This window comes from Marmota monax, unplaced genomic scaffold (assembly GCF_021218885.2).
Source record: "Marmota monax isolate L192 unplaced genomic scaffold, Marmota_monax_Labrador192_F-V1.1 WCK01_AAM20220418_F8-fsc00001, whole genome shotgun sequence".
NCBI lineage: Eukaryota > Metazoa > Chordata > Mammalia > Rodentia > Sciuridae > Marmota > Marmota monax.
In genome coordinates this window covers 17,686,798-17,702,735 of record NW_026693777.1, presented here as the reverse complement: position 1 = coordinate 17,702,735, position 15,938 = coordinate 17,686,798, and the positions used below count along the sequence as shown (strand labels likewise).

Below are 15,938 nucleotides of genomic sequence, written 5' to 3'. Positions count from 1 at the left end.
ACACTGGATTCATCACTCCCAAATCAAGAAGACAGCTCCAACAGAAGACCCACCTGGAAAACCGACAATGAACAGTACTCTTGATTTTTACTTTCTGTTCTGTTTCACTTTCAGACATGCACGCTGCACACAGCTCTACTCAGAAACTCTTGAGGCCAGAAAAATGACAGGGAGCCTGCTTCTAAAAGACAGCCACTGATCGAATGACTATCAAGCTGCTAGTCCTTAGAAAATATGACATGGTAAACTTAGATAAAACTAAACTTAAATAAATCAATGATTTGATTTAGTCTCATAAAGCCAGTGGGGAATGTTGTGGTGTAAACTAATCAATAAAATCAGTAAGGATGTTAAGTTAAAGGTTAAAAATTAGTAAAAAAAAAATATAGATTATAGATAATAAAATTTTGATAAGATAAGGCAAATATAAAGCAAGAGCCGTCACAGACAGGCCTAAGACTCCATTTTGCCGCCTTCTATTAAAAAAACAAAACAAAACAAACAAACAACAAAAAAAAACTGTTGCATGACCCATTTCTGAGAAACAAAAACAAAAGCTGTTTTCTTTTAAAAAACTGTTTTTCTGTACTTTGTACCCCACAGAATGTACCCAACTCAGGAAATGGTGGTGGTCATGGTGAGCTACATTCTGGGTTTGAGTATAGTCATGGGTCTACATGACTTTATTAAAATAGATTATCGCCCCTGCTCATCTGAAATCAGGATAAGGTTGTCTAACACTTGTTCGGACCCAAAACATGGTTAAGCTAACTGCTATTTTTATCTTCCTTGCATGACACTGAGAAATGCAACTGAGTTGTGGTTTTTGTCCTTAAATTCCCAAGACACAGGCCAGGAAATTGCTGTTCTCCCGCAGAACATCAGTCTCTCCGGGTAGGAGACAGCCCCTGGCCAGGTAAATAAAAGCTCTTTTTTGTTTGAGTTCAGACTTAAAAGCATTTTCTGAGGAGGCTCCCCATAACAATCAGTGAATTAATCCCCTGATAGGGATTAACTGAATGGTAATTGAAGTGGTAGGGTGTGGTTGGAGGAGTTGGGAATTGGGGTGGTAGCTTTGGGGTACATATTTGTTTTAGGCAAAGTGGAGACCTCTTTCTGGTTCCTGATCATCAGCTAAGCTGTTTCCCTCTGTCACACTCTTCCACCATGATGTTCTGCCTCACCCCAAGCCCCAAGGATTGGAGCTGGCCTTCCATGGACTAAGACCTCTGAAACCATGAGTCCCTCAAATTTTTCCTCCCCTAAAATTGTCAGATCCTTTAGTCATAGCAGCAAAATAGCTGACTAAAATACAGGGTTTCAATAAACTGCTGAGGGCCTCACTAAATTGCTGAGGCTGGCTTTGAATTTGCAATCCTCCTGCCTTAGCCTCCCAAGTTGCTGGGATTACAGATGTGTGCTACCACACCCAGCCAGGAGATGAGTAAGAAGAAAACGGGAAAAGCTGGAGCAAACCATCTAGGAGTCTTATTAAAAAATGCAGATTTTGATCCAGTATGGCCTGAGATTTTGCATTTCCAACAAGCTCCCAGGTGATACCAGACAGCTGCTGTCCGTGGGCCTTGGTGTGCTGAGGACTTAACTCTGGGTCTCACATATGCTAAGCAAGTACTCTACCACTGTGCTATACACCCTAGCCCTTTGTGGGACAATTTGAATAGGAAGGGGTAATTCTGAGGTGACTCAAGCTGTACCCTGTAGCAAAAAACAAAAGGAGTCAGGGATGTCACATAGCTATATGATGCTATAGAGAACAAAGGAAGATGGGGCTTATCATCTGGGAGTGCCCCACACATTCTTCATCTTATTTTTAACTTCTGTGAGGAAACCACCTTTTCCTTTTCCAAATGAAGAAACTGAAGTGTTTCAGTCAAAAACACATCAGAGGTGGGTACAGGTGTGTACAGGTGCCCCATACCATCTCCAATCACCCCCATACTTCCAGAAAACAGCAATCAAGGAGCAAAGAGACATCATGGGAGCGTTGTTTTAATATGGTCTGTGCCAAGCAATATCAAAGTTGTCCATAATCTCCAAGTTTATCTATTTTTGATAGCAATATTAAATTCTTTTTAAAAAAGTATGCACTGATAAAGAGGCTAGCCACACCTCTGAGGAGATTTAAAAATCAGAAGCCACATAAATTATCTTCCTTAAAAAACAGCCATTTCAAAAGATTTTCTTTAATATCATAAAATATTTTCATGGACAAGTGAGCTAGCAAACACACATGCACCAATGTGTCTTTGACAAGAGTACCCCTCCCCCCACCCCCCACCAAGAGGACATGAGATTGGAGAAATGAATACAGCAGATGAAACAGATAGAAGAAGAAAAAAAAAATCAGTAAAAGAATGGAATAAAACTTTGTGCTTGGTTATTTTCCTATGTCACAACAAAACAAAAACATTTTGGTGCAAATAGTTAATTTTTCCTCTTTTCCATTTAAGTCTGGTGGAGAAAAAAAATACTTTTTCTATAATAAAATATGTAATTTTTTGGTTTTTTTTTTTTTAACTTTTTAAACATAACTTTTTTTTTTTTTCCTTTTTTGCAGAAAATAATTTTGTAAACTGTCACTTCGCGGGCAGGGAGGTTCGAGGCCGTGTGGTCCCAGCTTGCTCCGTTGGAGGCTGAGAGCTGAAACCAAACTCGGGCAGGAGACGGGGGCAGCGGAGGTGCAGGGCGGGGTGCGCACGGCGTAGGGGCCGAGGGGCTGGGGCGGGTTAGAGGTCACTCTCGCCATACAGTGCCGTGGAGAAGGACATGTAGTCCAGAGCACCGGGCACGGAGTCTGGGCCGTTGTAGGGGGCCATTCGTGCGATGCAGTACTCGGCCTGGTCGGGCGGCAGCTCTCGGCGCAGTTCGTCACCTGTGATGTAGTTCTGCAGATAGAGAGTGGTCAGGTGCCGCAAAGCCAGTTGGCAGGGCCGCAAAACCCTGTGGCTGTAAACTTTCCGGTGACCTTAGGTAACCTAGGCCATCCCCATTTACACTCCCTCCTAGTTCTTTTGGATCTATACATATAAATCCAAACATACATACACACATACACACTCTGTATATGTATATATACACCTAATATATTTTAAAAATCATTTCATATTTTCCGTTTCTATATCTACTTTAGCCTCTTTCCAAACTAATTCCACATTTAATTATACTAATAATCTTCTCATGTATCACACTACTAGTCTGCAATAATCCCATGATGGAGCAATGTCAACAGGCACTCTGCTTGAACACAGAGATTCCTGAGGGATCCCACTCCCACTTAATTGGGCTCTCTGGAAAATCTCAACCAGAGAGTTAAATTTTAAGGAGACCTCCAGCAGATTAAGATGAGCATCCAGTTTCGGCATCCCTGCCAGACAGCATTTAAAACCTATCTGGCTGTCTTAACCATCTTCAAAAGTATGACCCTTACCCCATTCTAGCCAGCCGTCAGCGTGGGTCTTTGCCTTCACCCTGCCCCTCTTGTGTACCTGTGATAGGTCTGCTCAGAAGCTGTCTTTTCTAGAACATTAGAGGGATCTGTGGCTCTGACAGATCCCTTCAAGTTCTCTGGTCTAAAAATGGCTGTGGGTCTGAGTGACATCTGGGTTCACTGATGATCATTTCAGATGGCTAAGACCTGGACTGGGCCTCTGGCCTCTGCATACAGATAGCATTGGAAAAGTGGGAGGGGCACTGAGGGGCTAAGTGGGGCATGACAGGGGACTCAGATTTGGAAACCTGAAGCAGGCCACTCTCAAGAGTAGAAAAATGAGAGGCATGCTTCCTTCTTTCACCCCATCCCCTTATCTTGCTTCCCACCTATATTCCATACCTGTGCCCAGCAGGGCATAAGGATGAAATCCCAGGGATTCTCAGATGGAGTTCCATTGTTCAACCACATACCCCAACCCATTCTACTGCCTTCCACCACCTTCCATCCTCCATCATCTCATCACAATGTGCAGGAATCCCTCACTGATATGTAGTCCTCCTGGCAGGGGACCCTTTAAATTAATGCCTTGTCCTAACACCTTTGCTGAGCCCCAGGCATTGCAAAAAGGGGTAGAGGTGCAAGTAACTAGAGGCATAATGGGGTCCTGGAGAAAGGGGTAATGAGGTACTCACATCCCACCCCACCCCTCCAGATCAGATCCAGGCAGTGCCTGCCACCCAGCATGGTGCCCACACCATAGTAGACTCACCTTGTCTCCGGCCAGGATCTTGAAGGAAGCCATGACCTGGTCTGCTGTATCCGTGTCAGCCGTCTCTCGGGACATGAAGTCAATGAAGGCCTGGAATGTCACTACCCCCAGGCGGTTGGGGTCCACGATGCTCATGATGCGGGCAAATTCTGCCTCTCCCTGGAGGAAACAGTCAACCCAGGCCTGTCAGCCCATGGCCTGCTGAGAATATATCAGATGGACCTCAAACCCCTGGGGATCAGAGTAGTCTATGGCTGGAAGAGGAGGGTACGACAGTTCCGTGACCTTAACCTGGGTCACACTAAGGGTATGACAGGGTCTCAACACTCAACAGTGGAGACCCAGCTCTGGGCTTCCCACCTGCTACAGGTGTCTGGGTTCCCCCTGGAGAAAATAATGCTGGTATTCATTATAATGACAATACCATTAACAAAGGCTAATTCTACAGAGCATATACTATATGCCAGGCACTATTCTAAATGCTTTTAGATATTTTAGTTCATTTAAGCCTCCCTAGAACCATATAGAATCTTATTATGTCCATTGTACAGAAGAGAAATCTGAGGTCCAGACAGACTAAGTGGCTTTCCCAAGGTCACGTAGCCAGTGAGTAGGGAGCTAGTATTTCAACTCAGATAGGCGCTGTCTCTCTACCACTCTGTATTTTCTAAGTGCCAGCCTTATGTTAGATTCCCTCATTTCATCTTTACAACAGTCCTATGGGTTCCCTTTACTTCATCTGAGGCCACAAGCTAGTAATGGAGGAGCAGGGATTTACTTCCAAGTTCATGGTTTCTACCCCAGCCCTCACCCTTGCTGGGAAGCCCACGGGCTCTGCACTTTGCACCATGGCCAGAAGTTACCTGACTGCCCAGCGAAACACCCTGCCCTGCTTAGAACCCTAGACAAGGGAGGGCATGCTAAGAAGGTTACAGAGAGGCCTGGGACTATGGCAGAGCGGTGGCAGGCCTCAATGGAGCCATCATCAGGGCAGGGGAAGAAATCGAAAGCTCCAGGCCCTCATGTGAGATGAACCAGGGCCAACCCCAAACCCTGAATGTCCAAACCACAATCTTTCCTGCCTGCATTGCTAGGACTTGGCTTCTCCAGCCAGCTAGCTGCCTCCTCTTGCCAGGGCAGGCCAAGGCCTGGCAGACAGAGGGTGGGGTTTACGTTACCATGTTGTAACCCATGGAGATAAGGCAGGCGCGGAAATCATCCGTGTCCATCATGCCTGTCTTCTTCTGTGGGGCAGTGGCACCAAGATACAGGAGGCAGAGACAGGTGGAAGAAGGAAGCGCCAGCCAGGGGCCAGGAAGACAGGGTACAGACAGCCAGAGAAGAGGGTGAGATTTATGGTTTGCGGGTCAGGAAAGAACAGAGAGGAGGAACATGTCCAGGAAAAATGTCCACAGAAAAGAGAAAAGCAGAGAGGAATGCAAAATCCATCCACAGAATGAAGAGCGGCGAGGAGAGATGAATGTGGGCCCCAGCAGGTTCCCACAGACGACAACCAAGGGCAGAGGGCACAGCAGTGGAAGGAGAAGCCCAACATAGAATAGGCATGGATGGCAGGAGAGGACGAGGCCCATGGCCCACGGGAAGGGGTCAGGGAGATCCAGACAGAGAGAGAAGAGAAAAAGGAGAAACGCATTATTTCTCGCCCCGGAGGCCACCCCTGAGTGTGCTCCATGCAGGAGGCGAGTACCTGGGGGTCGTTGCCAATGTCATAGCCCAAGCTGATGAGGCAGGCTTTGAACTCCTCAGGACCCAGCGTGCCGGAGTGATCCTAGGGCCGTGGTGCGCCAGGCAGCCAGCCATGCGGTGCCAGGGAGGTGAAGGCCGTGAGGGTGGGGGTGGGCCATGCCCCAGTGGAGGGTGGTGTGTGGGGAGACACAGGGACAAAGGCATGCGATGGAGAGGGTGGAGGTGGAGAGGCAGGGGAGAGGGAAGATAAAAGTGCACATAGTTAGACACACGGATGACGTTCCAGAGGAGCCCAGTCTCTGGCACACGCAGCCCTGCTCTGTGAAGCAGGGCAGGAGGGGCGCAGGAGTGAGAAGCTCCCCCAGGAGTGCTCCAAGCCACCCAGGTCTCCCCCAGGCTCCTCCCACCCACGTGCCTGGAGGGCAGGAAGCAGGCAAGGTGGTGGACAGCAACTGACCCCATGCTTCTCCCACCATTGTGGCTGCCCCAAGCCCCAGGGCACTGGGAAGGGGCAGCCCACTGTACACTTGGCCTGTCCTGGGGCTGAGATGAAAACCCAGGACAGAGGACTCCAACATCCCCACTAAAGTGTCCCAAAGGCAGCAGGTTGGGGTAGGAAGGAGTCTCTTCTCTGTCCCCTGAGGCAGAGGTGAGGGTCGGTTCCCACAGCCAGGGGCAGCAGGCCTTCATTTGAGACTCTGGTAGCCTCGCTGTGAGGGTTGATTCCTCATGGTAGGAGAGCGAGGGCCAGGGGTCAAGGGTCTTCTCCCCACCTTCAACAAGAGCACTCTCTCCAGGAAAGCAGGGAGGCTTAGGGGAAGTCACAACAGACTTGCCAAGGCAGGCTCCGCGAGGCACAGGAGTCGGGCCAAGCTGGCGGAGCTTCCTCCTCTCCCTGCTCCTCACCCACCCGGGAACCAGGCCTTGCATAGTGGCCCACACCCTGGGCAGTGCCCTCCAGGGCCCTAGGTCAGGGGCTGGGGGCAGCTCTAAATGAGTGAGGAGTGGGGCTCTCACCCGGTCAAAGTGGTTGAAAGAGGCCCGGAACTCATTCATCTGCTCCTGGCTGATGCCCTTGGCATCCCGTGTCAGGATCTGGTTTTCCACCTCGTTGATGGTCCTGGCGATGGTGGTGAGCAGCTGCTCCCAGCCCACGCGGATATGCTGCAGTGGGCAAGAGGCTTGTCAGCAAAAGGGGCCCCAGGGCCTCATGCATCTCAGTGGAGATCCCCCAGGCCTGGGCTGCCCCTCCCTATTCCTCCTCTCCACTCTTGAAAACAGTCAAAGCAATCAAACTGGGCCTTCTGTCTGCAGTCACAGTATCACCAGAGGGAGAAGAACTGAGACAAGGACAACCTATCAGGACACAAGACTCTAGCGAATGAAGAGGGCATGGTGCTGGCCTCTGTCTGGGACAGCAAGAAGACCAGGCTTGGCAGTGGGGGTCGGTTGGGGAAGGAAAGCAGACTTGACATGGGAAGGATTAAACTGGGTGATTCCCTGAACCCAACCCCACCACATACACAAACACGTGCACGTGCTCGTACACACTTCACAGTCAACACAAGTGCCGTTATGTGCCACAGGAGGACCTTCTGGTAGGCATCAGGCCAAATAAACAAAGTCACTTAGTGATGGTGTGGCCGTCTTAGTTTGTGTAAGCATCCTCTATGATGTGCACATAGGAGGAAACTGCCTTACAACATGCTTCTCAGAATGTCAGTCATTTGAAGCTGGTGCCCAGGCCAGTGCCTGGAGCCCACCAGTATCAGATTCGCTGGGAGTGCTTATTAAAAATTTAGATGCCCTTGGGGCTGGGGCTCAGTGATAGAGGGCCTTGCCTAACATGCCTGAGGCACTGGGTTCGATTCCTGGAACCGCATAAAAATAAACAAAGGTATTGTGTCCATCTACAACTTAAAAAAAAAAAAAAAAAAAATAGATGCCCAAGCTCCATCCCAGAATGAGAAAGCAAATTCTGGAGATAAAGCCAAGAAGTATACACTCCCCAAAAGTTCCCTGGATCATCCAGAAGGCACTGCAGATTGAAGATGGGGAGCTTCAAGGGCAAAGAGATGTGAGCACTTATCCTGCTAGTATGACCAGACTCCTTGGGAGGGGGTTAACTCCTCCTCAGCCCACCCCAGCCCAGGTGGAGGAGAGAAGGGGATCTGCAGCTCTGCCCCACTCACCTCCATGGTGTAGTTGGTGTGCTTGTTGTCAAAGATGAGAGCCTCCTGGATCAGCTGGTGGTCACCTTCCAGCTGGTCAATCTTTGGCTTGTAGTTGACAATGCTCTTCTCGTATTGTCGCAGGTGGCTGAGCTGGTCCTCCAGGGTCCCATGCATTTCAATGGAGATCCTCCCAATCTCCTGCTCATCCAGAAGGAGGTACCTTGAGAGCCTGCCCCACCCTTCACTCATGGGGTGGGGACTGAGCTCTAAAGGTCATATAGGTTAACTACCAGGAAGATTTTCAGTTCCCATCCCAGGCCTAGGGAGGCCAGCACTGGTAATCACTACACATTTAGTGTGATGTTCCTTGGTAGGAAAAGAGCATCGTAAAGTTATGAAATAAGCATTACCATCGGATGAAATCTCTTGTCTCTCAGGTACCTGTCAGCCTCAGGACGGGGCTGCACGGTCAGTTGCTGACCTAAACATTCATTCCTTCACTCTCTTTTCAAATCCTCTTCCCAAGCCTCATTATTAACCACTGGCCATCTCAGGGAGCTTCTCAGTGTCCCCTGAGCCAGGTCCTCCCCAGTGGCCACCACTCCTGCTATTTTGCCTCCTAGGCTCCTGCTCAGCCCTCCTGAGCCCCCATCACCCCCCCCCCTAAAGGACCAGACCTAATGTCCACATCTACATTTGCCTGTCTTCACTCACATCAGCCGACCTCAGCCCATTCGATTCAGTCCTGCCAATATCCCCTGAGCATTTTCTAAACACCATGTGCTGGAGGAAGGAAAGATATGCACACAAACATGAATTTCAATTGGTCTCTGCCCTCGAGGAGCTCAGAGACCACGCTCTAGCCAAGTGGTGCACTTTCTCCACCAACGAGCCCACATAATTCCCCCCCAAAATCTACACTTGATTAGGGACAGCCCAGCTTGCTTTCTGGGCGGAGCACCCTCTTTGACTGAGCCCGTTGCCAGGGGAGCAGCAATGGAGGAAGGGGAGGCCCAGCCAAGAGGAAAGCCATAGGGCTGAAGCTGACCCAGGTGTTCAGGAGCTGGTGGTCCTTGGGGACTGCCATATGCAGCTCTGTAGTGTGTGCTTACTCCCAGATCAGACACTGGGATCGAGCCCATCTGCCTTCCCTGCACAGGACTCCACACTCCCCTGCAGGACAGCAGAACAACTGTGGACTCAGCCTTCAGTTCTCCGTGGGTCCTGCCCAAGAGGAAGCAGGCCGCCTGCCTGGCAGGGATGGTGTGGGGAAGCCCCCAGCTTCTTACAACAGGACCCACCTCCATCTTGGTCTGGATCCAGGGCCCGATGACGTTGGCCTGGGCCCCAAACTGCTTGCGTAACCTCTCCTTGTGCTGCTGGCGGGCATGCTCCTCGGTCAGAGCTTGGTCCCTCCGCGGCACAAGCTGTCGCACCTGGGGTGGAGACAACCGAGGGATGTCAGGGGTGGGTCAGACAAGGACAGCAGTCAAGGTGTTGACCTGTTCCAGAAATTCACTCACTATGCGGACAAATAATGAATGTTCACTATGAAACAATAAAAATGAATCAAGAAAAATTAGTCACCAGGCCCTTCAACTCACGTGGTCCCATTTGCCATTGATCTCCTGAGGCGTGATGGTTGTGTAGGGGTTGGTGCCTGCCATGTTGACGTGGTAGGTCTGGACGATCTTGGACACCTCGTTGTGGATGCCCAGGATGGCCAGGCGCTCCTTGTCAGCATCAGGGAGGGTGGCCTTGAACTGCTCGTGGGCTGTGGTCAGTCCCTAGACAGACACAAGGACGCAGGATCAGTACAGACATTCAGAGGGGCTGTGTGTCCCTTGGACTAGATGAGTGAAAGGAGCCCTAGAAGTCCCAGGACAGATGCAGGTAGAAGGGCCATGAGAGACCTGAAGGCATCTCAGCCACTTTGGTGGCTGAGAATCAGGAAGGCAGGATGGCCACAGGAAGGGGAAGGCAGAGCTTCCATCAAAGCCACGGCTGCACCCAAGGGACTGGTGAGGCTGTCCTAACCTCCCTGGGGCATTCAACATCCCTCAAATCAAGGACAACGGGGACCCCTGAGCTCTGCTCTCCAGGTGACCTCCCCCAACAATAGTTCCCTCAGCTCTCTGCTTCTCTTTTTGAATCTAATACTTTGCAGTTATATAGCAGATAGAGGAAGATGTTAATTATGCAATGAGCTCCAAGATAACTATTATAGTACAAATCAAGGCTCAGGAAATATAAAGTATATAACAGAAGCTTTTTTTTTTTTGGTGGTATCAGGGATTTATCCCAGGGGTGTTTACCTCCAAGCTACATCCCCAGTCCTGTTTTTTATTTCATTTTGAGACAGGATCTCACTAAATTATCAAAGCTGGCCTCAAACTTACAATCCTCCTGCTTTAGCCTCACAAGTTGCTGCAATTACAGGCATGTACCACCACACCTGGCTAGAAGCTACTTTTTGGGTACAAAAAATGTGGGTTTAGGGGGTGTTGAGAAGAACATATAAATGAATATACTTGTTTGTGTATGCAGAGATATTTTGTTTACCTCTGGGGAGGGGAAATGGGGGGTTAGGGGACAGAAGCAGATGGGAGACCTTATCATACACCCCTTTTACTTTGGGATGTTATAGCATGTACACATATTATCTGGTCAAAATAAATAAAATGCAAAGTTTCAGATCTATGGAATTCTGGGATGCTCTTCCTCATCAACCCTACGGGGGGGAGTGGGACTTACAGAGCATGGGCCAGGAGCAGCTGGGGGAGAGGTCTCTGGAGAGGGGATGTGGCCTACCTGGATCTCCTCGATGGTGTGCACGATGAAGGTGTCCTGCAGGTCCTCCATGGCGCCCTCCATCCAGTTGTTGAAAGGCGCGGCCCGCTTGGCGTACTCTAGGTACAGCTGGTCAATGGTCTCCAGTAGCTTCTCCGTCCGCTGGGAGTGCCGAATGGAGTGGGGGTGGGGTGTTTAGCAGAGGGATGCCCAGAGACCCCGCCCCCACCCCCACCGAGATCTTCCTGGACAGCCCTATCTAGAAGCACTGGACTGAGCCAGGCAAAAAGAACAGGTATCCCTGGGTCTTTGTCAGGTGGATGGGCCACCTCTCGCTGGAGTCACCTGGCCTGGCCCCCAGAGAATCTGACCCACAAAACAAGAAAGTTCTCAAATGGCTTGGGTTGTTCAGTGCACTCAACTGGGAGGATGAGATAGAGTTGGGGTCAGAGAGGAGGCATCTCCACACTCAGGCCCACGGTGGAGAAGTCTGGGGAACCAGAGCTGTTTAAAGCAAAGGGAACCAAGGAGGGGGAAGGGGTACACACAGGGCCACGGGCCATGCTCTACCTGTAAGGTCCTCACCTCTAGAGCTTCCCTCCGCTTCTGTGTTAGAGCCCCCAGATTGTCCCACTGGTCACAGATCTTTTGGCAGCGAGCATTGACACTGGGTGAGTCGTAATAGTCGAGCTCACTGGGGAGAAGAGACGAGAAAGTCAGGTGAGGTCGGTTAATTTGGGGGGCCTACTCTCCCTCCTCCTGAAGCTGGGAGTGCCAGTGGTGCTGGAGAGTCAGGGGTGCCCCCTTCTGTAGACTTTCCAGTACCCCTCTCACTTCCTTGGCCTCAGAAGACTACAGGCAGGAGATCAAAGGCCAGTCCCCATCTCCAGTGGCCCCGCCCCAACCAAAGCAGGAGGTGATGCCTTCCTTGACCTCAGTGCCCCATGGCAGGGAGCCACCAAGGACCAAGGAGACAGCTCAGCACTCAGAACCAAGGTTGAGTCACCCTCTGGTCCCATATGAGTGACAGATGAGGACCAAAGGCCTATCACAGGAAGGGAGTAGTCCGGGCTCCTTCCCCACCCGGAGGCATTCCTTGCCTTCTGTATGGGCTCCCTCCACACCTGGGCACCATCTGTACCCCCCTCACATCCCCCAGCCACCTGGCACTCCCGCAGCAGCTGAGAAAGCTGAGCCTCAACCCTGTTTCAGGGCACAAAAGGGTGGGGGTAACCGGGGCAGGCCTACTTGAGCTCCTGTGCGATGGCCGCTATCTGCTCCACACGGTCCTGGTGGGCAGCCAGGTCGCTCTCAAAGGCCTCGTGCTTCTTGAGCAGGGCCTTGATCTCAGACAGGGTGGCCGTCTCATAATCCTTCTGCCGCAGCATGGCCTCTTTGCCTGAGTTGAAAGAGAGGGGTGCCCGGCTGAGCAAGAAATGGCGAGCATGGGAGGGGGCATCTTCTTGGCCCCAGGCATTCCTCCCTCAGGCCCAAGCAACTCCATGGAGGTGTGCACCACACAGCGATCCGCGGTGTGAGAAAGCAGGGGTGCCGCCAGAACAACTATGGGGAACAACTAGGAACGTCAACCCCCCCCAGTCTCTTAGAAGTCTGCTTACAGGGCTGGGGATGTGGCTCAAGCGGTAACGTGCTTGCCTGGCATGCGTGGGGCGCTGGGTTCGATCCTCAGCACCACACACAAATAAAATAAAGATGTTGTGTCTACCGAAAACTAAACACAATAAATATTCTCTCCCCCCCCTCAAAAAAAAAAAAAAGAAGTCTGCTTACAACAGCACCCATGGGACCTTATGAGCAATAAGAGGTGGAATACTGTCAGGGGTGGAAAGAAAGTGGATCAGCCAGGCCACTGAAATTTCATCATTCCCAATCCCCTTTTTTTGGGGTGGGGTGGCACTGGGGATTGGACCCAGAGGCCACTTTTTTTCTATTTTATTTAGAGACATGGTCTCACTGAGTTGCTTAGGGCCTCGCTAAGTTGCTGAGGCTGACTTTGAACTCACGATCCTCCTGCCTCAGCCTCCTGAGCTGCTGGGATTATAGGTATGTACCACCATACCCAGCCCAATGTTCCTTCCATGAATGCAAGCTTGTTCGATTTTGAAGCTTTCTGGATGCCTGTATGTCAGAATGACTTAGGAGCCTACTTATTTACTCCTATCCAGTTTTTCCTTATATGGACATTATGTTAAGATACTGGGCATAAATTGTTTTCTGCTTTTCAAATATTTATCAGCACATGATCAGAATTTCCCCTGTGGCTCCACAGACTTCCCATGTCCCGTTGTCCCTCAGTGTCCAGGTGGGATTGGTTCCTGGATCCCTTGCAAACACCAAAACTGGCAGATGCTCAAGTCCTTTATATAAAATGGTGTAGTATTTGCATATAACCTGCGCACATCATCCTGTACACTTTATCACAGAACTACACCCCCAGCCCTTTTTATTTTATTTTAAGACAGGGTTTCTGTAAGTTGCCCAGGTTGGCCTCCAGCTTGGATCCTCCTGCCTCAGCCTCCCAAGGAGCTGGGATTGCAGATGCACAGCTTCTTCTGTATATTTAAAATGATCTCTAGATTGCTTGTAATAACTAATACAATGCAAATGCTATGCAAATGTCATTATGTTGTATCATTTAGGGTGCAATACAGATGAAGTTCTTTTTTGTTTTCAACATCTCAACCCACAGTTGGTTGAATCCTCAGATGCAAAAACTATGCCAGAGAGAGCAGCCTGTGCCACCCCACTCACCCACCCGGATGAGGAACCATTCATAGCCCTGCTGTGGGCATGAGGGCGAGATGCACTGTGGTAGATGTCTCACCACAAAAGCCTCCAGGCCTGATTTCCTCAAGTTCAGGGTTGATTCCTTAGTCAAGAAATGCAACTCCCAGGTTAGACTGCAATTAATTAAGTCATTGGGTGTGAATGCAGATAGCCAAACTGCTTTCCCTAGAGGTTATGCTGGCATGGCAATGGGGCACCCTTGCCTGTGTCGTGGCTGTGAGCTGTTTCTTGACCCAGGAGGAGACACTAGCAGCAAGTGGGTAAATTAGAGCCCTCTCCACCATCCCCTTCTACTCAGAACTTGCCCACGCGCTTCCCACAGGGCAGTACACCCACACCCCTTAGCTGAGTCTAGCTCACTCCTAGCCCCTGGATCAAGCCAGGCTACTCCCAAATGGCCACAGGGTGTGGCTCTCCTTATTCATTTCTAGTCTGAGAAGCACAAAAAAGGGCTGAAAGGGGGAATCTTAGGGCTTTGAGCTCTGCCAGCCCAGGGACGTCAGCTGATAAGACCTGCAGGGCGGGAGAGGCAGCCATCCCTCCCTCCAGCCCTGGCGGGAGTTCTAAGGAAAGACCCCCCCAAGTATGACTGTCTCTTCAGAGTTAACCTTGGCCACTCATGAGTAGACTCCAGACGTGGTTCCAAGTACCTCAAGGTCAAAGAAAGGGGGAAGGACACAGAGGGAAAAAAATGTCAAGAGCTGCTCTTTACCGAATGCACTGTACCCGCTGGGCCCTGAACCAGGTGGAAAATGTACTAGTATGTAAGCCTCACGAACACTCTAGGACCACGAACACTCTAGGAAGAGGTTTCACGAGGTTGACTAGTGTCATCCTCCCCACCACCCCAGAATTTGGAAATAGGGATTGTGCAGATATAAGCAAGGTAAGATGAGGTTAAACTGATTTAAGGTCTTTACTAGGAAAAGGAGCAATTTAGTCTCAGAGACACAGAGAAGCCCCGTGAGGATGCAGGCAGGGACCAGAGGACACAGTGACAAGACAAGGGATATACCAGGGACGGCTGGCCTCCACCAGAAGCTGGGAAGCAGCACAGAACATACTCTCCCTTTGGAGCCTCCACAAGGAACCAACCCTGCCGACACTTCAGTTTAGGACTCCTGAACTGTGAGGATGAATTTCTGTTGCTTTAAGCCACCAAATGTGTGGTGACTCTTCACAGCAGCAAAGGAATCCAACACAGGAGGGCACACCATCCCCTGTATTTTACAGATTTGGGAACAGACCCAAGGTTAAGGCACCAATTCTAACTTATGCTGCTTCCAAGGGGCAGAGCCAGGGTTCAAACCCACTCAGTGACTCAGGAGAGGAAAAACAATGACAGTGACAAGAACAATTACAAACTAGCATTTAGATAGCACTGTACTATGTCGGGAACTCCTGTCAGTACTGCCCATGCCTTCATTGATTTACTTCTCCCCTATCAGGTTGGATCTGTTATTTTACAGATGATGAAACCAAGGCAACCAAAAGGCTAATGAGCTTGCCCAGTGCCAGAGCACCAGTACAAGACAGGACTAGCAAGAGAAGGAAGGAGCCAGGGCTGGTGGCCGGGTGGGAGAGTTGCAAAGCCAGAACATCTGAAGAGGTGGGGCTGGGGGGGCCTCACCATCCGTCCAGGCCTCGTGGATGGAGGCCTTCTGCCGGAACTTCTCCGCCAGGTGGTCCAGCCGCTCCAGCCTCCGGATCTCATTCAGGAGCCACTCCTCATAGCCCTTCTCTGCCTGCTCCAGGCAGCCCCAGGCATTGTTGATGTCCTGCAGGGATGGGAGGCACGGGGTCAGGACTTGGCCTGGGCCTGGACCCCAGCCCTCTGGGACCCCTACAACTGCTCCGTGTCTTCCAGGAGGAACCTCTTCCCAATCTCTGCCCCACACCCACCCCAGCCAGCCATCCCAGCCCACCTCCACATAAGCCACCAGCCACAGGGCTTCTGAGCATGAAGTCCTGTAGGATAAGAGCTCAAGGCCCTCCCTGCCCAGGTCTGGCTTCCCACAGGACTGTGGTCGATCACAGAGGTATTCATGGCCAGTCAGGGAACCAGAACAACAATGAATGGGGCAAGCAGGCACTGGGGCCACCCCACCGCCACCACCACATTCCTGGATTCAGGCCTCTGGGCAGTAGCCTGGTTGACCCAGCCCAAGGTTCTGAGAGGGACAGCTGCTGAGCACAAGCCCACATACCCCTTCAGACAGAGCCACCTCTACTATCAGTG

General features: G+C 50.7%; 1 protein-coding gene across 3 annotated transcripts in view; it reads right to left on the bottom strand.

Moving 5' to 3' along the window:
- Positions 1–1,994: 1,994 nt before the first annotated feature.
- Positions 1,995–15,938, bottom strand: part of Actn1 (actinin alpha 1) — a 94,283-nt gene continuing 80,339 nt past the window's right edge. Inside the window, exons 11-22 of one of the 3 annotated variants that reach the window (XM_058584543.1) lie at positions 15,330–15,477; positions 12,140–12,290; positions 11,477–11,585; positions 10,913–11,053; positions 9,706–9,888; positions 9,403–9,537; positions 8,120–8,299; positions 6,945–7,091; positions 5,929–6,009; positions 5,399–5,464; positions 4,221–4,379; positions 1,995–2,906 (exon numbers count right to left, since the gene is read on the bottom strand). In XM_058584543.1, the coding sequence (XP_058440526.1) occupies positions 2,748–2,906; positions 4,221–4,379; positions 5,399–5,464; positions 5,929–6,009; positions 6,945–7,091; positions 8,120–8,299; positions 9,403–9,537; positions 9,706–9,888; positions 10,913–11,053; positions 11,477–11,585; positions 12,140–12,290; positions 15,330–15,477 (1,659 nt within the window). In that variant the 3' untranslated portion in view covers positions 1,995–2,747. The remainder of the gene's footprint in view (positions 2,907–4,220; positions 4,380–5,398; positions 5,465–5,928; positions 6,010–6,944; positions 7,092–8,119; positions 8,300–9,402; positions 9,538–9,705; positions 9,889–10,912; positions 11,054–11,476; positions 11,586–12,139; positions 12,291–15,329; positions 15,478–15,938) is intronic. The other 2 variants (XM_046461044.2, XM_046461043.2) reach the window with 2 other exon arrangements.